Genomic DNA, 24,123 nt, shown 5'->3' on the forward strand with positions numbered 1-24,123 from the left:
AGCGGTGTATCAGTACTTTTATTCTTGCTCATCTTCCTTCCTTTCATAAAAACAACAATTTTCTCAAAGTTATATTGATCTTCAAACACAATCCAGACTTTGCAGCTGCCTCAAAATACAAAATTTTCATTGGATTTCCCATTCCTTTTACTGAGAACTGTCACCACCTTTCAGGTGCAGACCGTACTGAAAAAGGAGATTTCTTTCTTTCTTCAAGTAAGTTTTAAATTAATAGATGTCATACCTTTCAGATGGTTCTGCTCGCTGTTCTGCAGGCAAAGTCTTCTCTCTCATCCCCTGCAAGTTAAGTTTAGTTCAAGACTTAGCTGAATATGTACAGAATACACAAAGTACCAACAACCACTTCATGTGTTTTTTTGTGGTTTTTATTTTATTTATTTATTTTTAATTTTATAGCCCTGAATACACCTCACCTACTTAACGTTGTTCCCTAATTCAGCATTGTGGGTACAGTTCAGTTAAATTTTGGGGCTAAAGTAAGCATCACTGCTTCACTCAGCATTGAGGACAAACTGATAGAACACTAAATCAAATTTGTCAAATCCTCTAACAAAGAAAGTAATTATTTTAAACAAAATGACAAAAATTGTGTGTGTGGGGGGGAGAGTTTTCATCAAAACTTGTGTTTGCCAACCCCGTAAAAGGGACATACTTTTCTGTTTTCTATCATTTATCAACAAACAAGAAAAAAAAAAAACTCTACCCCCCTAAAAACTAAGCAGTTGCTGCTACATTCATTTTAGAACTTTACCAAATGGAGATTGTGCTGGCTAAACAACACAGAGATTGAAAGAGTTAAAAGCAATAAGCAACCAGTATTACTGTCCACTTTGATTTCCAGCCTAAAAAGCCCATACACTTAACACGTGGTCATTTGTACACTCAGACTGATACTGGAAACACAGATGTTTTCGCAGAAAGAGATGCCCATTTAATTTTATGGAAAATTTATCAGACTCCATCTACTCCAAAGCAATCAAAACCGATAACTCAGCACATTGTCAGAACTCTCACTTGGAGCACATAGCTCACCTGGAATAGTTTACACAGAACACGAGCATGTTTCATCAGTGACAGCTTTGTGTACATGAGAATATAAAAGGAAAACATTTCTGTCTTTTAATATTCTTTCACTGAGAACAGGATGACTCAATAGCACATCATGACATCGTGAAAACAACCACAAGACACTGAGTGTTTCAAAAACAGAATTAAATCCATAAAAGCTCAATCTATTTCACAATGGTTCCCACTGCCTTAAAGCTCGCCTCAAACATACTATCAGTACTTTTTGCAAAGATAGGATAACAATTGGTTTGAGAAACATTCCAAGACTGGAAAAAAAAAACAGGCACATAAGGACTCAAAAATGTACTCACTTGGTACTTTGTGTCTACTCTCTGGCAAATTTTGCTGGACTGAGTAGTTGTAGTCGGTGATGGTTCAGAATACCGCGTATAACGCATCGGTTGACGGTTTACCATTGGTGTCACAAGTCTCTTAACAGGTGGAGGCTGGAATGCATTCTGGGATTCCAGCTTTGAAAGGGAAACAGCAATCAATTTATCCTTACGTCCACCCAAATTAATTCCAATATTTATTGATGAAAACAAATTACAGAACTATAAACCTCCCCCCATCGGTCTTGGCACTCAGTGAATACGATTTGAAAATTCTGAAGACCGTTCAACTTGTAGAGGGAAATCACCAGAAAACCAGTAACGAAATCCATAAAGCTATATATAAGTAGCCAAAGTCTGACTGAATTCCATTTCAAAATTTGGCAGTTAGCTTCATAGACAAAATAATTCATGCTACCATAATTAAAATAACCCATGTTCCTAGAATATGCTCCTATCTTTTCCTCTGCCCACACTGTGATTTTTTTTTTTCAGTAGCTTAATTCATTAATTTAACATTCGAAGTGTTAAGCAACTAATTATACAGGCTTCTGGGCTTCACATTCCCTACATTTTCCCTCTTCAAAGTTACACAAACAATAGAACACACTCAAAAAAACCAACTTGTCAGTCTTACAATAATCTCATTCATTAAAATATGATCCAATGCTTTACATGTGCATTAGATGCACTTCAAGTAGTGGGTTTGACTTCCCTTTTCAAAGCATTTTCACAGACCAGAGTTAATTTTTAACACAGACCACTGCGTGTTCTGCAAAACTGACTTAACTGAACTGTCAGACAGAAAACAAACCCTAAAGGCTACAAGATTTACCGATGGCTCCGCCTGCGGTCTTAAGGATCAGAAAATACAGTCTTAGGAAGCATGCTATTGTTCAAATCAATACCAACAGGAAATTTTTGTTTACGCTGCAGCTTTAATTTCACAGTATCTCCCAGCTCTTAGTAATAGGATTCACACTCTCTCTAAAGTATATAAAAATACATCTTTCTAAAAAATATTACATTCAGTTTGAAACCTTGAATAAGACATGTTTTATGTAAGTTCACAAATCTACTTCGAGTGAACGACGGTTCATTGCTGGTTTTAAAGGTAAAAAAGAAAAATATTAATTCCCCCAGTTAGGCATTCAATACACCAAGAGCTATTCTGCCTGGTACAGTTCCTTGAAATAAGAAAAATACCACATCACTGCTACCCACTGCAGAAGTTTAGCCCGAGTGCACAAGTGTTCCGTCAACCGCATGTTCACTTTAGCAGGAAAACACACGATCGTCTCCTCAGCAAATAATTGCTTCTCATCACGGGCTACCCTTCTCCCGCCACCATTATGAATTCTAGTATTATGAATAGACAATCTATCTCCTTTCACCCACTGACAGCTGCGTGCAACATTCATTTAGTGGCTGACAATTTCAGGCTCTCTGTTGCAAATCTGGCAGATCTTTCTTAATGCCTTATCACAGGTGTATTGCTATAATATAACTGAGAATTCACACCAGATTTGGTTTTAGTTATTTGGATAATATTTATGATATACTTCACTTCTCCATGCCCTTGTAATTTGGCAGATGGTGAAAAGATGGTCCAGGAAATCTGAGATGTTTGTAAACTCTGAAGTGATTGTAAACTTAATTATACATCCATCCAATCAAGGAATTGGCACAGAAACTTCTTGAGACACTGTCCCTTTTCTCATTAGAACAGAAGATGAAAAGTTTGCACATCTTGTTATTTCCTTCAGTCACCTGATCTTCAAGTGGTCATTTAAGGGTTTTGCAATTTAATAAGCCCAAGGATACCCCTAACTAAAGTCGTCAAAAAAAGATGACTAGTTTTCATTTTTTAAAGAAAATGAAAGGAAATCATGCTTTACCACAGCATTATCACCAGTTCTGTGCTACCTCCAAATAGGAATTTAGGAGCGTAAGATTTATAGCGTCGGAAAAGAAAAAGAAAAAAAAAAACCTCTACCCCCCTAAAAACTAAGCAGTTGCTGCTACATTCATTTTAGAACTTTACCAAATGGAGATTGTGCTGGCTAAACAATACAGAGATTGAAAGAGTTAAAAGCAATAAGCAACCAGTATTACTGTCCACTTTGATTTCCAGCCTAAGAAGCCCATACACTTAACAAGTGGTCATTTGTACACTCAGACTGATACTGGAAACACAGATGTTTTCGCAGAAAGAGATGCCCATTTAATTTTATGGAAAATTTATCAGACTCCAACGATGGTTCATCGCTGGTTTTAAAGGTAAAAATGAAAAATATTAATTCCCCCAGTTAGGCATTTAATACACCAAGAGCTATTGTGCCTGGTACAGTTTTGCAATTTAATGATACCCCTAACTAAAGTCATCAAAAAAAGATGACTAGTTTTCATTTTTTAAACAAAATGAAAGGAAATCATGCTTTACCACAGCATTCTCACCAGTTCTGTGCTACCTCCAAATAGGAATTTAGGAGCGTAAGATTTATAGCGTCGGAAATTAACAATTTTCCTCCTCTTTACTTTGAATGGTGATAAAAAGCACAAAAACTAGTTTTCTGTGCCCGAATGAACACGGAAGTCTGTACAAAGTCTATATGACCACTCAATCAGTATTTTTCTATTTGTGATCATTTCTTCAAGAGCAAACTTGCCTCAACAGGAATTTTAATATGCAGCTTCACCCCAAGTTGGGGGACAAGATAAAACGACTTGGTGTGTTCTAGAGTTGTTGCTCTCAACTTACAAAGATAACATAATTCTTAACCTGAGTAATCTTCACAGCCCATCATCTACTGTGGATACATGCCAATATTAACTTGATTTGATGTCTATGTTGTCACTGAGGTTTGAGAAAATTTTTCTAATAGTGATAAAGCATTGAAAAAGTTATCTACCTCAGCTTAAGACATTATTGGTTCTTACCTTTCTTCGTTTGGACTGGAAGTCAGTAATATCCGGTTTATCTATGTCCGGAGGCTAAGGGAAAAAACAAAGCATAACTATTAGAGGGCAATTTTTTTTTCCTGAGAGAGAGGGTTCCCTGCAACAAAAATGTGGGGGTTCATGGTCAACTTACACAACACAGCGGCAAAAGAGATGTCATTCTTTTAGCATCCTGTTGAAAAAATAGCGCAATAAATTAAACCGGCCACAGCGTAAGGAAGAATAGTTTTATCTTTATCCTTTGATGGCACATTTACTAAGTTTTATAAACACATGAAGCAAAAACAGATTAAAAGAAGTGCTATTTACCAACAAAGCGGTTGACAGCTTCTCCACTGCCTCCAAGATGCACCACGCTGAGGTACTCAAGGTAGCGTGGGACCACACAGTTTCTTGTCTAGCTTTCGCTCTCTTTTGTGCCTGAAAAATTAGCATTTTAAGTGTTACAATGGTCAATTCTCAGCTAAGGAGGCATGTATTTTATGTCCCAAGGCTACACTGATGATACAATCAATATATTCTGATGACAGAGAAACATGCAGTCACTGGGAGTTCAAGCCATAAAGAAGAGAATACATTCGGAGTTTAATGAAGTTTACCTTGGGCCTCAGTGCATCTTGCACGTGCTTGTTGCACGAGCAATAAAAGAACTCCGTACTTGTAAAAGGTCAAGACGGATGATGCCAGGACTGCTAAGGCCTCCGAAGCAGTAATCAGGGAAACAGAACTCAAGAAAAGGCTTGTGGTACAGAAAGCATTTTCAGTAACAACACAGACCTCAGAGTTTCACGATGGTCTAAGTGTACCATCTTAAAATCAGTGTATACAATCATAACCAGGAACTAGTTTTACTTCTCTCTTGCTTCCTCCCTTCCCCCAAGATTAAAGTTGGCTGCAAATCTTTGTCTTAAAAGATAAAGATCTGATTTAAACTGTAACAGATCTAAACATTACACTGAAAAAGTAAACTGTTTATTTGCACCACCCAACTTCAAATATCAGTCGAAAACTTCCTTTGGTGTGACTTTTTTTCTTCCCAGGTTAAACCCCTCATATAACCACACTGTGCTTATCACACGATGTGAAGACAGGAAGCAGACCACGCAGCATGTAAAAACACAAGTGAGACTCACAGAACCACAGAATGGTTAAGGTTGGAAGTGACCTCTAGAGATCGCCTGGTCTACCCCCCCGCTCAAGCAGGGCCACCCCGAGCAGGTTGCCCAGGACCATGTCAAGTCAGCTCTTGAAGACCTCCAAAGAGGGAGACTCCACAGCCTCTCCGGGCAACCCGTGCCAGGGCTCCATCAGCCGCACAGTGCAAAAGCATTTCCTGATGCTCAGACAGAGCCTCACGTTTCAGTTTGTGCCTGTTGCCTCTTGACCTGGCACTGGGCACCGCTGAAAACACAATGGCTCTCTATGCTCTTTGCACCATCCATTCAGGTATTTATATACACCAATAAGATCCCCCCTGAACCTCATCTCCTCCATACTAAACAGGCCCAGCAGTCCCTGCCTCTCCTCAGAGGAGAGGTGCTCCCAGTCCCTTGATCTTCTTGGTGGCCCTTCGCTGGACTCTCTAGTACCTTGCTGTCATTCACAGCAAGCAGCAAGAAGCAAGCTACTCTCTCCTTTAAAAGCCTAGTATTTTGGTTCCTCTTTTTACCATAATGCAGTAATATTGTAAAAAACAAAAATAGCCGACCAAAGAGGGTTCCCAGCTTTGCACCACAAGGTTTCAAGGTTTCCCGTAAGTGAGGTACTTGTACTGCCCTTTTTCCGTTGCACAAATGGACTGTCAGAACAGAGCCAGCAAACCCGCGTTTTCATTTTCTTCAAATTCCTTTTGATTTATCGATAAAAGTCACTTTCATTTAAATACATTCCTACCAAACCTGATTTGACTTTCCTTTTCGATTCAGCTCTAGCTAATCAGAGTTGTCAGCAGTTTTTATTTGCTATTTCCAAGAACTCTTGGGGGCAAATAACTCTCTCCAAGAACTATATGAATCATTCAAAACAGAAAGCATGTTACTGCTTATCTTGGGACTGCATTTAGTCCTGCATGCCTCTGTGTACCAGAAGAACAAAGGATCAGCAAAGTTGATTTTAGATATTTTCAAAGACTGCAGGTTTATACAACATATCCATAGCATGAATGTAGGCATGCTTGGAAAAGAAGATCCACAGATAAATATTAGCCAGGTTTGACTACTGTAGCTTTTGCTACCATAAACACAAGTTTTCAAAGTTATGCTGTCATTGGTTTTTTTGCATCAAGTTATTTTAACGTAATGTAGTCAGAGGCAGACAATGGCACTTGAATGGAATTTTTTGAAAGACCTAACAACAGAGGAAACCCCAACTACCAACAACTAGCCCAAACTGTCATTCTTGTTCTTTCTGACAAGTATTACCTGTGGTAAAAACTGTCATTAAAGAATTTAAACAGAAATCAATCTCATCTATTTTTGTAGACCAAGAGGGCAGAAGAGCAACTGTTACCACATATTCAGCTCCCTGCTCAAAGCTCCTTTGGCAGTGCTGCTTTTTTTATTTCCATCACTATTTCCCACTACACTACTTTTCTCATACCTGATAAGGTTCCGTCTTTGGCTGCCTTGATCTTACAGCTGCACCACCGGCATAGGCCGTCTTTCCGGGGTAAAATGGAGAAAACCCAAGCTGGTTTTGCTTAAAAACAGACGTGCTTCCACGTACCTACGGAAACACAGTATGAGAAGTGGATAGAAAAACAGGTACACATTCAAACTGATTAAAAGAAATACTGTGCAGTACTTACAGGACACAGTCCTCCAAAAACAAATAAACTGAATGCAGGTTTCTTAGAGCTAGCTGCAGAATGCTGCGAGAGGGAATGAGTTCTTTCAGCTTCTGTGGGCCAGAGCAGTGACGATGAAGTATTTTTTAAAACTGCAACATCTGCCAAAATGACGTATGCTAGATGTAAATGCCTCTCGTACGTACAGAACTTTAACAATAAAGATCACACTAATTCAAGTTCTTCAATACAGAAAAATAAGCATGACTTCAGCTTCTTTAAATAGATCAACTTCACGTACAGACTGAAAACCAAGTATCACCTACAAACTTGAAAACTGTTCACAGAGCTGCAAGTAGTTTTCACCAATCTTACCAAGTTAATACTGTGCTTCCAATGCAGATTTTTTTTTCCTTCAGGCTAAGATAAAAGAGGACCGCATAAACATCAGTGCATTTGTACGGACAAAGCTTTTTTCTGTGTTGGTAAAAGGCTGGAGGCCAGCACAGATCATAATCGCACAGGTTTTAAACCTGGAAGATTCCCCAAAGGCTGCTCTAAGAGTTAACGATCTTCTGCCCATGTATGTTTTACGAAGACACACCAGAAAGTTCTAGTGCACTCAGGTTATATTGCTAAAGCCCAGCAACTCTACTCTCAGCTGTACAAAAGTTCTCTGCAAAACCTGCTGAGCACACGTCAGTCCCTGTCTATATGGGGGACTAGAAAAAGCTGCAAACCTGCTGTTCGCCCTTTCAGCGAGAAGACCTACGTACCAACCTACATCGACACGATGCTTATTTTTTATTTTAAAATGGTGTGCTTTCCTCAATGAATTTGGCAAAAGACATGAAAGTATTGACAGCTGAAGCCTTCTACCAAGAAAGGTCAAAAAACAGCCTATAGCTTATGTCAGAGTAGTTTCTTTATCTTCTCTTGCTGAAACACAGGAAAACATCTCGTGTTCCTATTTGTCACCTGCACTTATTCACATTTAACCAGCTGTCTGTTAGATATTCTGAGTCACTCTTCCTTCTAGACAATCAGCCTAGTTGTCAAGTTACGGCAAGTCAGCCTGATTTCCTACCGTCCCAGTTCAAAATTTACATATAACCTAGCTGAATGTGTATATTTCAGCATTGACTCTTTCTAACATCAGGGTATCATAAACGTATTCCAAAGCACGCTTCTATTAAAAAGGTGATAGGATTATATACTTCTAAAACACTAAAAATTCAATTTAATTCTCGCATCCAAAGTTGACATTCACCTATTTTATTTACTAAGGTGATGTGGAATATTAAAGAACGCAAGGTACTTCACATTAAAAAAAAAGTCAATTAAACAGAGAACACAAAAATCACCTTCATCAGATGCTCTAGAGGAGGAATCACTGGTTGTTGAGATGTTATCATCGTCTTGTTGAGAGGTAGAATCTTCTATTTCTTTTATGAAGGACAGCCTAGGACTGCCAATGCCAAATATAGAAGATGTCGAGGGCTGACAAGGTGGGACAGGAGAATCCAGCATGGTATAATTCAGACGGCTCCGATGAAGAGAGGGCCTTGTTAACACAACTGGGAAGTTCAGTGCTGATCTACTTGTGGATGGTTCTAGACAAGAACAGGGAGATAATTAGCTTTGCTATAGACAAGCTCACAGAAGCCAAAACCTGTTTCCTATCGACAGCCATGCTATTGCCAAGTTCTAAGCGCAAAAAGAGAGAAGCCAAATTTAACTTCTTCCTCACCCAGATACGGTTGCATCTAACTGTCTGGCTACAACAACAACACTGCTTGCGATACACAGTATTAATGTTGCATCCAGAAGTAGTTAACTATGAGGTTTTACAACACCACATTCTGACCCCGTGCTCAAATGCTCTAACGCTGACTTGGCCGTTCACTAAATCAAACATATATACTCCTTCTCCCATGTACAGCTTGCAATAAGCTTTACAAAATTTGAGATTACACGGTAAATTACAGATAACACTGCAGCTTCCATAATATTGGAACAAAGGTTATATTAATCTGAATACACAACATGAAAATGAACGTTTGCAGTACTTTTTTCCCAAGTTCTTCCATATCAGCTCACGTTAGAGGCAAAACATCATCTCCTACCCATTAACTATTGGGATTTTGACCCAAGGGACAAGGATGTTGACCCAAGTAACCAGATGAGCATTTTTCCCTCTTGAAGCAAAGGGTCTGCAAACAATGCCAGTGGCCTGGAATAGGTGGCCTTGAAGTCTATCTTGCTAAATGAATGGAACTATTCATGGGTATTTTGCCTGATGAAAGCCTACTGTCTCTCCCAGGAATCTGGGCAATTCAAATGACTTTGAGCCACTATCCTCTTGATACTTGAACTGAAGCTTAAACTAGTTAGTTCAATCTTCATAACCACTGCAGTACCACTAATTAGCTCTCCAAACCATGAGCAGATTTTTAGGACAGCACCGTTTGAGATACAGAAAGTTCTTCAGGCGGAAGGCCACCCAATATAGGCTCCAGCACACTGATACCTCAGAACTGAAGAAACACATTGGTTTCAAAATGTAGTAATAATTAAAAAAAATAATCTTATTCTTAAGCATAGTAAGCAACACCCACGGACAGCAACATAAGCTGCAAAAGGTTCCAGGGTGTCCACCTGCTCCTGATCTCCTGGAGTTAGCAAGCTTGCAGTGCAGCTGTTCTTACTGAAAGCTCCTTTCACGCAGTTACATAGGAAAGCCAACATGTGTTCCTCAGTCACGAAGACCTTCTCTATTCTTTTCTCCAAACTCATTCCCAAGCTACAGCTACACAGAAAGCCATCAATCTCCTTGTTTACAATTAGATGAGATTGGAGGCAAAGATATTTCCTCCTTATTTTTTGATTCTGCCAACAACAGAAGCAACTGACTTTCCACATTATCTATGGTTACCTACGCACGCTCAGACAAAACTTCTTCACTTATTAAAAGCTGACTTCCCCAAAACAGCTAATTTAAGAGAAACTCAAATAAGAATAGATGCAAATTTATACAACAGGACTACAGGAACAGTGAGAGGCACTGGATATAAGACAAATTAATCTTTCATGAGGTAAAGGAGTTGCAAACCTCGTTGCCAACGGTCCAAATACCTTCTCAAAGACACCCCCTCCCCCCGCGTAGACCTTAAAGTTATTGAATATTTTAAGGATAATAATCTCATAAACCACATCCGTGCACAAGTTCCCCAGTTCACCATCAAGTTAACGAGGAACTTTACTAAATTGATCAAAGCCCAAAACAAAAAACAAAACAAAACAAAACAAACAAAGTCGGGACACGAGACGGAATTTTCCTCTGCCATTCTAGCATCTAGTGTTTTGTTTCGAAGACTGCAAAACAAATTAATTTTTTTAATTGCCTTAGGCAATTAGACAGATTTTCATTCCATATCTTTTAAAAGATGGAAAATGCAACCCAGCACACTTGCAAATGACTTATTTTCAGCATTTAGCACCTGGCTAATAGAGTACCTAAAGTTAACTGATGCCTTCCAAGAGCATAAGATGTATGCTTCGTAACTGTGTATACAGTTTAAAGCTAAGACAGTTTCACAAACAGTTGTTTTGACTTTTTTTGGGTTTTTTTCATTCTGTCAAAACCCTCATTCCAATTTCCTTTTGAAATTCAGATTCAAAACTAGAAATCTGTGAATAAATACAGATGGCCAGAATTCCAAATGATTTTTCACATACCTCGTCTACTAATTCCTGCTGGTTCAGGCGTGAAACTCTCATCGATTATGGTATCTTCATCTGAATAATCGTGGTGATAGTTTACCGGAGTCTCCTCCTGGTTTGCAGATTCATTTCTGTCTACACACTCCTCCTCACGCTTATTGAAATACTTCTGCAGCCAGGCCGGTACAATATTTTTCACAGTTTCTGTCATTCTGCTAATTAATCCCTGCTTGAAAGAAAAAACACTTGTTTAATTACAGAAACGCAGTCAACAGCATATGCTGGGATACCACCTTCCACGGACCTTGAAGACAGATATTATACAGCAAATATTCAGAAGACGACGACGAGGTTGATCCCTGGCATAGGATCGCTACACTTCTGGTAAACCTAAATTCACCTAAGATTGATTTACAACTACCTATCACTTTCTGCACTTCCAAGTGACCTTGGCAAGGTTCAAAGTTTTGAAACCTCTGCCAAAATTCACCAGCAGGTCGTCAATCTGCAAGGCTATCAGGAAACTCTACGCCTGAACAGCTCCTGACCTACAGACTTGTTCCAGGACTCTTCCTCTTCGCACCCTCCCGTGAAAACCAACTAAACCAGAAGTTCAGCAATTATCTACTGCGACAGTCAGGACCATACTACCCATTAAAATCAGTGAATCTAAATATTTTCAATTTTAGTAATGCTGAATTGCAGTGACTATACGCACAAAAACCAGTTCTGCTCTCAACAGTCAGGCTAACCCAGAAGATGTCCTGGAAGAAACACAGCTATAGCTATAGCACCAGCACCTCCTCTTGCAAGAGCCTTCTAAAGCTGTTGCTGTATTTTGTAGAAGACTGACTCTGCGGCATACATCGGGTACGATCGGAGAATTCCCACCTGACCGAAAGCCCCAGGAACTACGGTTAAATAAAAGATAAATTAATATAAATGAATATAATTAATAATAAAAATTAATAATAAAAATTAATATCCAGAAAGCTGACAATCATGAGCTAGGCACCCTGCTAATCATCCCTCCTGCAGGCAGGGGGAAAAAAAAAAAGGTAAATTAGATCCAGGACTAGTTCCCAGGAACTTTGAAGCTGCTAACTATACTGCCTACAGTGCCCAGGCACCTTCAGAGCTTAATGGTAAGAGACAGAGGGTTTGGTGGGCTGTAATTATGATCACAAGCACACAAAACACATCTATTTAAGTATTTCTAAGAATCGACTTATCGACTAAAGTTGTAGGGGGAAGGATGAGAAAAACAGCGGGGTAGGGATCAGAACCAGAGGTATAACCTCACAAAATCGCATCGGTCGCTTTCGTGCCTCCCCAACTGCATCACTGAGAGACAATTAACATTAAGCCACAGAACCTTCTGCAGAGTGGACATGATATTGAAAATAAACTGAAATTAATTGACAAATGCTCTAAGCAAGCTATCTGCTCAAAGCTCGTCCTTTTACGTTATGAACATTTGCACGATTCGTCTGGTTACAAAGCTAACTGCTATAATAAATGCACACATGTAACACCTATCAGTTTGTCTATTTATCAAATCATTAAAACTCTTCCCCGATAAGTTACTGTTAATTTGATCTGCGCTGGATGTGCAGCAGCCATTCTCTGTGCAGAATCCCCCAGATATCCCCACGCACGTGTTTGCTCTGGCACACTCTTTAAATAAACCTACTGGAAAACACGCAGAGATAACAGACAATGGAAAAGTTAGAAAACCATCTCCACTGATTATTTTCAATCCACGTGTAAGGTTTATCAGTTAGCTACACAGTGTCGGCACACGCAAGCTATGGCACTTTCAACATTAATGCACTGTTCAAGCCAGAGGTTTCAACGGTTGCTCTGTAAGCGTGGGGAATGTTTGCATTGCCCTTCCAGGCCAGCTTTAGATGGACAAGATTGATTGTCAATATGTGGTATAAGGGACTTGGCATTTCTGCAAGTGATAAAAACCTAAATGAGCAGCTATCCATGCGTAGCGCTCCCTTGGTTTTGCATATGATAATCAATCCCCTCAGCTACGTTGCTCATTTAATAGCGGAGAGGTTTTGGCTGAACAAACATGTGCAGAGGGCATCTCCAGAGCATCTCTCTGGGCGTCCTGACATTTCTTAGCAAAGAGCTGCTGGGAGGGATCTCGGCGCGTCCCCCCTCCAGCACGGGGATTTTCACACCCCGAATTGACGGACCGCTTTCACCATCAACCTGCTGTACCCTACAGCACAAACGAGAAGCAAAGCCTGGCAGGTAACGTTCAGAGAATTGATGATGGGCTGAGGAGGGGTGCAGGGAGCGGGGAAAGCCCTGGGGGTGGCACTGGGGGTCCTGAGGGCAGCGGGCTGGGGGTGAAGGGGAGGGGGAGGAGGGGGGTAATGGGCTGGGTAGAGGGGTAAGGGGGTAAGTAAGGGGCTGAGGGGGTAACTGAGGGGGTTAGGAAGGGGCTGAGGGGGTAACTGAGGGGGTTAGGAAGGGGCTGAGGGGGTAACTAAGGGGGTAACTAAGCCGTTGAGGGGGTAACTAAGGGGGTAACTAAGCGGTCGAGGGGGTAACTAAGGGGGTAAGGAGGTGGGTAGGGGGTAACTAAGGGGATAAAGGGGCGGGTAAGGTAAGGGGGTAAGTAAGGGGGTAACTGGTGGGCTGAGGGGGAAGGGCCCGCTGTGGGGGGGCCGCTCCTCACCCGCTTGCTCCTGGCACAGGGGGGCTTCGCGGCGCCCAAACGGTGGCGCCGCCTCTTCACCTTGCCGCCGGCCGCTCCTCCTCCTCCTCCTCCTCCTCCTGCTCCTCCTCCTCCTGATCGGGCTCCTGGGCTGCCGCCCGGCGCCCCGCCGCCACCGGCCCTGCCACCGCCGGCCATGCCGCTGCCGGTCGCGCCGCTACCGGTCGCGCCGCCCGAGGCCATACCGCCCCCCCCCCGCGTTCGGTGCCGTCACGGGGCCCCCCCGCCCCCCGCCGCCACGCGCCGCGGGGCCTGCCCTGCCCCTCGTGGGAATAAAAATGTTGTTTTTGCAGAGTTACGTTGTTTAAAGGTAAGGAATGGGGTATCGAGGTGTGCTTGCAGCGATAAGAACGCTTAGCAGGCGACCTTGTAAAATGCAGACAACCAGACTCCGTAGAACAATTCGGGGAAAATCACGGTGTTGAGTCAAGTCAGGTAAGTGAAGAACCATTACCGCTTCAACCAGTAAAAAAGTCGAAAGAAATTCGAAATTTAACAGGCCGGCAACTGAAGGCCATGCATTGTCTGGGAAGCATCAGACAGATTGTGAGCCTGGATCACCCCCTCAGTGGGGAAACAGGGGAGGGTCCCGTCATCAAAAAGTATATAAACTGGGTTTTGGAACCAGCAGGGGCGCTCCTGCTCGTGGGACGCCCGCCACTGCGATCGCGAATAAATTCCTGCTTCGCTGAGCTCCTCGCCTGAGCCCAAGTTATTGGCTACGGAGTGTTTCTCACAATTTGGGGGCTCGTCCGGGAGCCAGTCGCCTACTGGGGAGCCCCACCGCCGCAGCAGCAGGAAGGCATGCCCCGCTGATTTCAGCGGTCCTGTGCATCGACGGCGGCGGTTCTGCGGAGAGCTGACAGAGGGCCCGAGACTGATGAAAGAGGCAGGATCCGTGAAGGAGTGGGGAAGGGAAGAAGGCAGGCACTCCGGCTTTGAGAATTGATCCGGTAACTCTGTGCACAGACCAAGGTAAGAAATAGGAAGTATTGCCTTGGGGGTCGGGTGAGACTCTGTGTGCCGTGTGATTGAGACGTACTTTTGTACGGAGCGAGTGTGGAGTCCTGATCCGCGGTTCCGCAGCTCCGCGAGGGGCGCGGCCGGAGACGGACGAAGCGTGAGATAAGGGAGAGAAAGGAAGAGTCTCGGGAAATGTGGTGTATGGTAAGCCCTTGCACGGGGAAGTGCTTGGCAATACACCAGGGAAATTTGGTGTGCGGTAGTCCTCGCACGGACGGGACGCCCGCCACTGCGATCGCGAATAAATTCCTGCTTCGCCGAGCTCCTCGCCTGAGCCCAAGTTATTGGCTACGGAGTGTTTCTCACACCCTCCCCCTCCCTCCCTCGCGCGCCCCCTCCCCTCACGGGAACGCGCGCCCCCCCCTCCCGCTGCCGCTCCCGTTCCTCGCCCCGCCCCGGTCCCGTCCCGGTCCCGCCGCCCTCCCGCTCCCGCCCTCAGGACCCGGCCGCCATAATGAACCCCGGCCCGGCCACCGTAAGCACGGGGCTAGGAGTCACCTCCAGAGCCTCCCCGCGCCGTGGCGCCGACCGCTGGTGTGCCGCAGCACCGCGCCGGGCGTGGGACGGCGCCCCGAGCCCACAGTGCTCGTCAGAAAAGCCCCGCACCGACAACCGATACCCCCGCACCGACAACCAACAGCCCCCACGCCGACAACCAACGCACAAGCAGTGTTTTAGGCCGGATTCGTGGCCCCGTTGGTCCGGGAGGCAGTCGTCACGCTAAATTCTACCCCACGGCAGGGGAACGATGGGCATCGTGACAGATCGCCGCCCCAGAAAATAAACACATAAATAAAGAATAAAAACGATAACGGGACATGAATCGTGCCCTTAATAACAGACATTGGGCAGTGAAATCACCGACTTCTGCAACAATACGTGCTCAGGGAACTGACTAAAACCCCTCCTGCATCGGCCATGTAATAGCTAGGCAAACATCACATAATACTTCCCTCCCTCATGTACACCAAACCTATTAAGGCAACCATAGTAGTGTGATAACGTGATTTTTCTCCTCCAGATCAGCGTCAAAGGCAGCTACGCTAGGTTTGCTCATAAGTTCAAACGCTGCTTTATTTATTTATTTGAATTCCATTTTTCTTATTTAGAAGGATTTCCATAGGGTGACAGGCCTTTAATGACACTCACGACTCAGAAACATTTGCCGATGCAGTCAAACGGTGTCTATTAACGCTAGGCACTGAAGTTAATTGGTATTAAAAATGAGCCAAAACAAAAGGCAAGTATCTGCGTGTCCAGCAGAATGACAGCAATCATCACCATTTGATCAATCTTCCCCCCACTCTCTGTTGCAGCTAGGTACAACGAAAAGAGTTTATGAAATCATTACGGGACATTCTTGTAGAAAACTTCCTCAAGCTTGGAAGAAAAAAAAACATTTCAGCTAAGTAAAACAGAAAATAACTGGAAGAAGTGAAGTATGGCGGTGTTGGAAAAGTTGCTTCAAAGACTTGTTTAATTAAAAAGAAGGAAGAAAGCAAGTTCCTACTGCAATCCCATCTTTGTCAAACTGATGGCGGGCACCAGTACGATGTGTTCAGCTAACACAGGCTGGAAGTTGTAACTGCAGCTGTGAAGTTTACCCAGTAAAAAGACTCCGCAAAGCATTCTAGCAGTTCCGATGCAATCACTGCTTCCTGAATTTGTGACTCACGGTTAACACGGCAGTACAGGAAGAAGTCTGGCATTCACTGTGCTCTTACGGTAAAGAATCTGCCCTGCGCACACCATCCCAAGCCAGGTATGCGCTCCTAACAGGAAAGGACGATAGGCTGATAAGTCTCAGCAGAGGGAAAAAGACATCAGAGAACTACTTTATAACAGCAGCACGCGGGCTGCAACCAACGTTCTCTTCCTCTCATCATTTTCATTTCTGTGGACTCCAAGAGAATACACTCCCAACATTTTTCAGCTCTGGAGAACAAACAGCCCAACCAATCCCATTCACTGAACTACAAAACTGGTATTTTCACTATCTAGTCCGGAAAAGGAGGCGCACGTCTCTAACGTACAGTGTAGAGACCTTGTTAATAGGCAAAGTCTGCATAAAATAGGTGGCCACAGCCTGATTTTCTGACGTTCAGGGCCTTGGGTCACACACCACCACAGTATCAGACTTAATGAAGTCACCAATCTATGTGGGCCTCTCGTTACACAGGTCACATGTTATGGACCAACCTCTCAAAGGCCAAAAAACAGCACTGATACTGCCGGGCCAACACACATCTGTAGCATCCCATTTCTGGGTGACAACACAATGAATGTTTCCACAAAGTACTCGATGCAACCTAACTACTGTGTTTGGTGATGCAAAGCAAGCCGTGTCAAAGCAGCGTAGCACCCAGGCACATTCCTGGAAGATGTTTTGCTGCTCACGTTGAAGAAAATAGATAAAAAAAATCCTGTGCAGTTTGCACTTCTGAGCTCAAGTACCACAGCTATGCACTACAATTGAAGTGGCATCAAACCTTGTAAGGTTTTGAAGCTTCAGCACTGCCATCCAAATTCAAGGAGGCTGCATCTATTATCTTGAATTTGCCCCAGCTCAGTCCCCTGAAACAATTCCATAGACACGTACAAGCAACCCTTTTCACACCCAGATTCTTTGCTTCATCTATTCCACCTCTACCTTGTGTCATATTCTTATTAATCTGCCCCTCAAAAGACTCCCTGGCTCACACAAAGAAGCAACCCAACAAATCCCTGTTCCCAGCCACGTTGCTTTCATGCTTTGGGAAGAGTTAACTGCAACAGCTCTAACTGTGATGCCACCTCACCCCCTCCACCTATGTGAGGTTCTTTGCCTTCTGTCTCCTCCTACGTGTACACCTGCACTAGAACCAGGAAGAATGTGCTTCCTACAATACTCCAAGAGTCTCTTCTGTTTCAGGATGTCATCATTTCAATTCAGGACTGAAAGTATTCCTAGCAAAAACCCAACAGCTAATAGCTAACAGAAGCAGTTGCTGGTGATCAGCTACAAGTAACCTGGAAGTACTGAGGAGTCACAAAAGAGAATTTGCATTACATTTAAGAACAGCATGCAGCTTAGGACCACTGCTTTCACTGACTACACTAAGCCATAAAAAAGAACTGGATTCTTACCTGCCATCACAGCAATTATGGTTTATGTTGCCCCCAAAACACACACGGCAGTACCAGAACTGTGTCAACTAGCTTTAACAGCTTCCCCAGCTATTAAGTACAGTAATTTCTGCTTCCTTTTTTTTCTTGGAGGAATATTCTTTTGTTTCCAGCCTCACTTACTTATTATACACACTGTTAATTAGCAACTATTTCTCCATACTCATAGGGTTATGGAGTCCCTATGACTGGAAAAGACTCTGTACCCTTCAAGATAAGAACAGCATAAAGGCAGCAACTCGCAAGACTGCTCTAGCTTAAAGCAAAGCTTTCCTCATTGCTCTCATCTCCTTTGACTTGAGTGCTGTCATCCTTCTACCAGAGCTTTAAAAACTTCATTACCACGAATGAAGGAAGACCAGAGCAATCAGAGAGGGTAGCAGAGGGTATAACTTAAGGAGCTGTTACTAGGATTTTTTTGTTGTTCCTGGTGGACTATTTTTCTCCTTGCCAGCAAGGAGGGAAAACCAGCAAGTTGTTTTCTCCAAGATTTTTTTTTTTTAGGTTTAAGAACACGGATTATGTTGTAGCAATTTCTTCGCTGTAAAGCGTCAGCTGAGAAGTCTAACAGTAAGAAGGGCAAGGGAAAACTGAATGCTGATGCAGAGAGTGCCAGCAGACATCATCCTCATTCCACGGGATGTTTGTAGCTATGGCAGTTGAAGTCTACACTTCCATATGCTTAACATACCCTATTTATAAGCCGATTTTAGCTGACCTAGCATGTATCAGTAGTACAGTTAGAGCCAGCAGCCTGCAGGAAAAAGTGGGCACAGGTGTTTCCATAGCAAGGCCTGTGAGTGTCTCCCATACATACTTCCAGTCTAAGCAAGCACATGAAAGGCTTGGCTTGTCGCTTACCTAAGGAACCAGGAAAACAAGGGGAAGCTAGATTTTGCTTGTGTCCTAATGCCCATATAAAAATAAAGACAGATGAAATACCCTTACTACCTTGTTAAATTCCATAAGCCGGAAGAGAACGTGCTGCACACAGGTACAAGTAAAATCCCTTGCTGGCAGGTTTGCAGAAACAAATTTTTTATTTACACAGGCAAGTCTATCTTTAGACCCCATTTACCTCTTTACATTTCTCGAATATTTACATGACTTCATGATGCTCCAAGAAGGGAGTGATGAACAAAAAGATTACAGAAACTGTCAAAAGCATAGCAAAAAAAACCCAACCTATCATTGTGCTTTAAAACTTATGAGCTAGAATAATGTAGAAGAAATGTAGTTTTAGCACTTTGGTCCTAACGGTCATGCTCTAGAAGACGCTTAAATAGCAGAGGGGATTTCAGAAGTGACCGTATCCAGAGGTTGCCAGTGACAATTCATGAGTGAATCGTAGAGTTCTTCGCTTGTCTCCGTGAATTGTCTGTTCATTTCATCAACATCCAAGTAGAGCTGTGGATCTGAAAATAAAAGCCTGGTAAGTCCAAGTATCAAATCTGAGGCATGCGCACAAAAAAACTTCACGTGAAATGGCTAACAAAATGTATTTTAAGCTAAGTGTAATAAGCTATTAGATCTACTAATTTTAGTGAGGTATTTAGTCCTCTAAAATTTTGAGCCTCACAACTCCAACTTTTGGGAATTTGTATATTAGAAGGCTGGGACTAGAACTGTCTTTCAAGATAAAGACAAAGACAATGTTTAAGATAGTAAAGATAACGTTTACGGATAATCAGCCATGAAACCCTCCCAAGAGTCATTTAATTCACTTCTACGGCAATACACGTTACATAGGATAGTTTCTAAACACTAACACAAAATGCCTCCACGTGAGGAACTTTGCAAACCTTCCAGGACACAAATATGTTTTGTACCGTATTTGTAAGTGCAAGCTGAATCCTCCTTTTGGAATCTGCAACATAAGCTTTTACCTCAGGGTGGAGAACAAAGCTTTTGCATATTACTGAGTTTCTAATATAAAATCTGTTTAGCGGAACCAATACAAAGAACAAAATTCTGTATTAGACCATTTTCAAATGGGAATGAAGGCACAGGTACAAGAAACCTGCTGCGAAGCATTGACAGTGTCCCGTTTTACTTGATGCGGTCAGTGTATGCTGTATCAGCTTTAAAACCCCAGCTGATTGCAGATCAACCCCACAGAGGTTTGACCTCAGCTGAATTTTCAAGATGTTCTTCATCCAGTAGAGGTTGGCTTGTATTGTTAAAAGGCACAAGGATGGCTAAACTCAAGTGACAATGATAGAACCCTTATTACCGTCAGTAATTAGGTCATCACCGATTGCAGTCATAACTGAAGATTCCTGAAAGACAGAAAAGGCTAAGTTTAATCATAACTCATTTCAGAAAGCATCACAGATTCAAAGTGCTGCAGTCTCAACCCATTCCTTCTTCCTACAACTACAAGGATAGATGGCATTTTATCTACTTATTTTTAGAAGAAAGCCAATATTACAGTACAGGTTGGAAGGGACCTCCGGAGGTCACAACTAATACATTGACCACGATAAGACCACTTACAACAACTGTTTAATTTGCTTTAAGCAAAGCAAATCAGAAGAACAGGAACAGAAGAAGCGTACGCAATTATGCTGTCAAAACCATTCTTTGGTATGCGTGAACAAATAATGGTGTATAAATCACTAATTCTATGGATTTACTATTTAAGCACTTAAATACAAACACCTCTGAATGGAATCTGCTCTTTTAACTTCACACTAAGCAGAAAGCATGTTTTCAACTTCGGATTCTTTTTGCTGATTCACACAAATCTGTACAACGTATTATCTGTGAAATATTTTCTTTACAGCAAGCGTGCACTATCTTTACCTCAAAAACAGCTGGAGCCATTAAAGAATCTCCTAAAGAGCAGTCTCCAACAGCTTGCATGCTGTCATAGGGAGCATAGGAGCTGTAGTTGTAGTCAGCGTAAGCATCGTAACTCCTCTGCGAGTGGTAGTTCTGGTAATCTTGGCAATAATCATTATAGTTGCATGACTGGTACCGCTGCAATTCTGCTTTCAGTCTGAAACATGAGAAGTTGCATACAGTCAGAGAACAAGAGACTGTAAACCCAGTTCTGAACTTAAACAATTTGTCAGCTTACATACTTCAAAGCTTAAAAGGAAGCTTTCCTAAACAGTCACCTAAGTGACAGCTTAAGTCACAGCTCAAAACCTCATTTCTATAGAAGCAAGCATCCTCACCTTTGCCAATACCAGAAGGAATTGTTCTCATGGATTAACTCCAGAGCCTTGACATGGTTACCTGTACACATCAAGTATTTTTAGCGTTGGCATAAGCAAGCTGCTGCTATGTCTCTGTGCTTTGCTAAAGATTGATTTAAGACCAGAGACATTTATCAAGCACAGCTGCTTTAAAGATGCAGTCTTAACCCTTCTATCTTTTGTTTGGTTAATTACTAGATCTTATTTCCAGAAAGAAGTGAATGGAGTCAGATTATCCATTTCAAAGAAGCATCTGACACCGCCTGTCAGTTTGCCATGTCTACCTCCACCTGCTCAGTTTTTTTGTTTGTTTAAAGTCCATTAAACATTCAACAGCTGCCAACTATACCGCTCAGGTGAAGTCAGTCTTGCTTAACAACACAATCGCGATTCTCCAGCATGACGCCTTATTATTAGTGGGAGAATTACAAAATACGCTGGTTCTTAAGAAGAAAGGGCCAGCTGATTAGCTTTCACTACTTTCCCTTTCAAGATTTTCTCAGGGGCAGCTTCAGACTAATGACAAGAACCAAGACAAGTGCTATCTGTACTAAAACTGAGGTACACTGCATAAAGAACATTCAGATAACCCAGCTGCATATTCAAAAAAATCCGCTGTTTAGACTTGTCTTCACTGATTCTGTACAGGCAGACCTCCTGTGTTTGCAGTGCCCAGTTTCTCTCACTTGAATTGGGGATGCAGAGAAGTGAGTTCTATGCTTTTGGGGAAGAATACAAGCTGAAGGCATTCTGAAATAGCTTCCAAACTAAGCAAACATGAGGGACAAACTAATCCAATGGCTGGGTATTTCAATGCTAAGAGAGCACGGTACTCAGCCATTCAGAAACGTATTACTGATGTGTATTTTAATACCTACATTTGTTTCAATACTGCAAAGCTACACAAGTTCTAATAAAGAGGTAATCCATTGTCTTGTTACTGTAGTAAACAAACAGAAGATACATCATCTTAGGTCTTCTGCTTCCAACTGCACTCTTCCTATATACAGTTGTGTAGGGAAGGAAAATCTGAAAATACTGTTGACGTTCTTCTGGATAGCCGAAGCAAGAAAACATGTTTGTGGCTTATTCTTGTTTTCAAAATAAAACAATATTAATTTAATCAAAAAATTTTGGCAAAGAAGTTTGGACAGTGCTCTCTTGGAGAAGAGCATTTCCATTCTAAAGCAGAAGGAGGCAACATTTGCAGAATTATGCTAGGTAAACAGAAACAGAAGTGTCATTTTTTACTATTTAACAGAACACACAAGCTAACCTCATGAACATACTGAAATTGTTTATATGAAGTCCTGTTTTGTCAGTATCCTGAATCAAAGTTCATCAAATTTGGTATCAATTCTTTAACCGTTCAGAGACCTGAATTGCCTTAAATAAGTGATAGAACTGAGCCGGTAGAGTAAGAAACCCTCTCAGGAAGTGCTAAGCTTTAAACTCCCCATTGCCCTAAGCTCATGAAAAGCAAAGAATAGCATTTTAAACCTGTTCTAGTAATAACGCCTTTGGCTTTCCCCCTGCGTTCCCATTTTTCCCCCCCACTTCTTTCCTGTCAACCCACTATAAAACTAGTTATGTGCTTCTCTCAAACTAGAGGGAAAGCTCTAAGAACAAGAACTCCCTAGCATATAAAACCACTTGTTGTCCCTTCTACCTTATGCAGGCCCAAACCTGAAAATATTTACCAATGCATTCAGCTTTGCTACTGTTGAGAAACAAGGCTGGTTACAATGGCAGCTAAGCCCAAGTTGCGCTGTCTGGCTAGACTTAACAGTTGGATTCCCCCAGCCATCCTGAAGCAGGTTGATGAATCCAGGGAGTCAAAACATAGGACTTCTGCATTTCTGGTTTTGTAGACTGCATCCTGTGTGCAGCCACTACAGCAAGGGCCACAGACTTTCCAAAGGCAGAGCTACAAGAATCTGATTATTTAGAATAACTGTATCAATGCACAACTCCTTGGTTACCTTTTAGAAATTCCTATGCTCAGCCGGATTCCTTTTCCCCCCAGACCTGGTGCGTTCTGGCAGTCTTGCAGTGCCCTCATCTGATCACCTTGCTCACCAAATCTGACATAGGCATAAACTCTACTATTTTCAAAAGGGAGAAAACCAATTCTAGTATGCATAACAGTTACAAAGCTAACGAATTCAGTTTCTGTCTTCTACAAAAAACAGAAGATAGCAGCTACTATAGCTTCTATTACTTAAGCAACCTCTCTGGCATGTGCACGTGCACAGAAAAGGCTTTCACCAAATTAAAAAACTTGGGCCAGGAGCAAAAAGCTTATTCCTTGGTAGCATTAAGATGCAACTCACTGAGAGCCAGCAAAACAATACATTTTAAGTGCTCTCTGCGTAAGTAATCAGATTCCATATTTCTGCATATACAGCAGTTAATCAGTTAGCACTAACCCACTCCTTTTGGAGCCACAAACTTTATTGGTCACAAACACCAAGAGCTGGCTGTAATTATCTGAACCAGTATTAACCGGTACCTCTGAACTCTTCAAACAAAAATATCTTTCAGGTGCTCTTAGAAGAACAACATCAATTGCCTGCAACAATTTGATGGCTTTGCTAAACGGAGCACTGAAAAGCACAGTGGTACAGTTTCTTTTGTAGCCTGTTCAGAAATTATAGCCCCGTGCCTACAGCTTCAAATCAGGCCAAGCTTACCAGCCCAACTCTTACAGCTTAAGTTCACTGCACTCGAATGCCTTCAAGACGTGCTTTTAGGAGCCATGGAGAAGAACCCTCTGGTAAGACCACCATTATAAAGTACTGAGTGTTGTTTTACACTTAAAATAGAACTATCTGTTACAGTCATTCATCAGCTTTCCCTAGGCTGCTGCTCTCTCACTACTGAATGTGATCCTGCTCTCAGTTTCCCACTAACTTTTTCCCCCAGCGGTTATGGCCTCTTTTCATCTATGACACTTGTACTGGTAGTGGTAAAAGTAAAAGTACTGGTTTGGACCCCAAATGAAAAAGCTGGCTTTGCTTGCTCAGGTTCCTTCTCTGATGGTTTAACGAAACTGAAGTTGAACATAGGTTTTGCTGTGCTCTCTTCTTTTGTACGCTCGGACTT

At 42.3% G+C, this 24,123-nt stretch overlaps 1 protein-coding gene and 1 long non-coding RNA gene across 2 annotated transcripts in view; both read right to left on the minus strand.

Moving 5' to 3' along the window:
• The window catches only part of LOC310890844 (nuclear pore complex protein Nup153-like), a gene marked incomplete at its 3' end in the record, with an annotated part of 47,482 nt that extends 42,608 nt beyond the window's left edge, over positions 1-4,874 (minus strand). Inside the window, exons 1-5 of the mRNA XM_083853161.1 lie at positions 4,692-4,874; positions 4,516-4,554; positions 4,362-4,415; positions 1,401-1,559; positions 245-297 (exon numbers count right to left, since the gene is read on the minus strand). Coding sequence (XP_083709287.1) covers positions 245-297; positions 1,401-1,559; positions 4,362-4,415; positions 4,516-4,554; positions 4,692-4,817 — 431 coding nt within the window. The 5' untranslated portion in view covers positions 4,818-4,874. The remainder of the gene's footprint in view (positions 1-244; positions 298-1,400; positions 1,560-4,361; positions 4,416-4,515; positions 4,555-4,691) is intronic.
• Positions 4,875-6,965: 2,091 nt separating this feature from the next.
• LOC310890831 lies at positions 6,966-8,608 on the minus strand. Its single transcript, XR_014577326.1, has 3 exons — positions 8,532-8,608; positions 7,189-7,328; positions 6,966-7,106 (listed from the first exon to the last, which is right to left on the minus strand). It is a non-coding gene; the product is annotated as an uncharacterized lncRNA (long non-coding RNA).
• Positions 8,609-24,123: the final 15,515 nt, after the last annotated feature.

This window comes from Anser anser (genome assembly GCF_964211835.1).
Source record: "Anser anser genome assembly, contig: HAP1_SCAFFOLD_103, whole genome shotgun sequence".
NCBI classification, from domain to species: Eukaryota; Metazoa; Chordata; class Aves; order Anseriformes; family Anatidae; genus Anser; species Anser anser.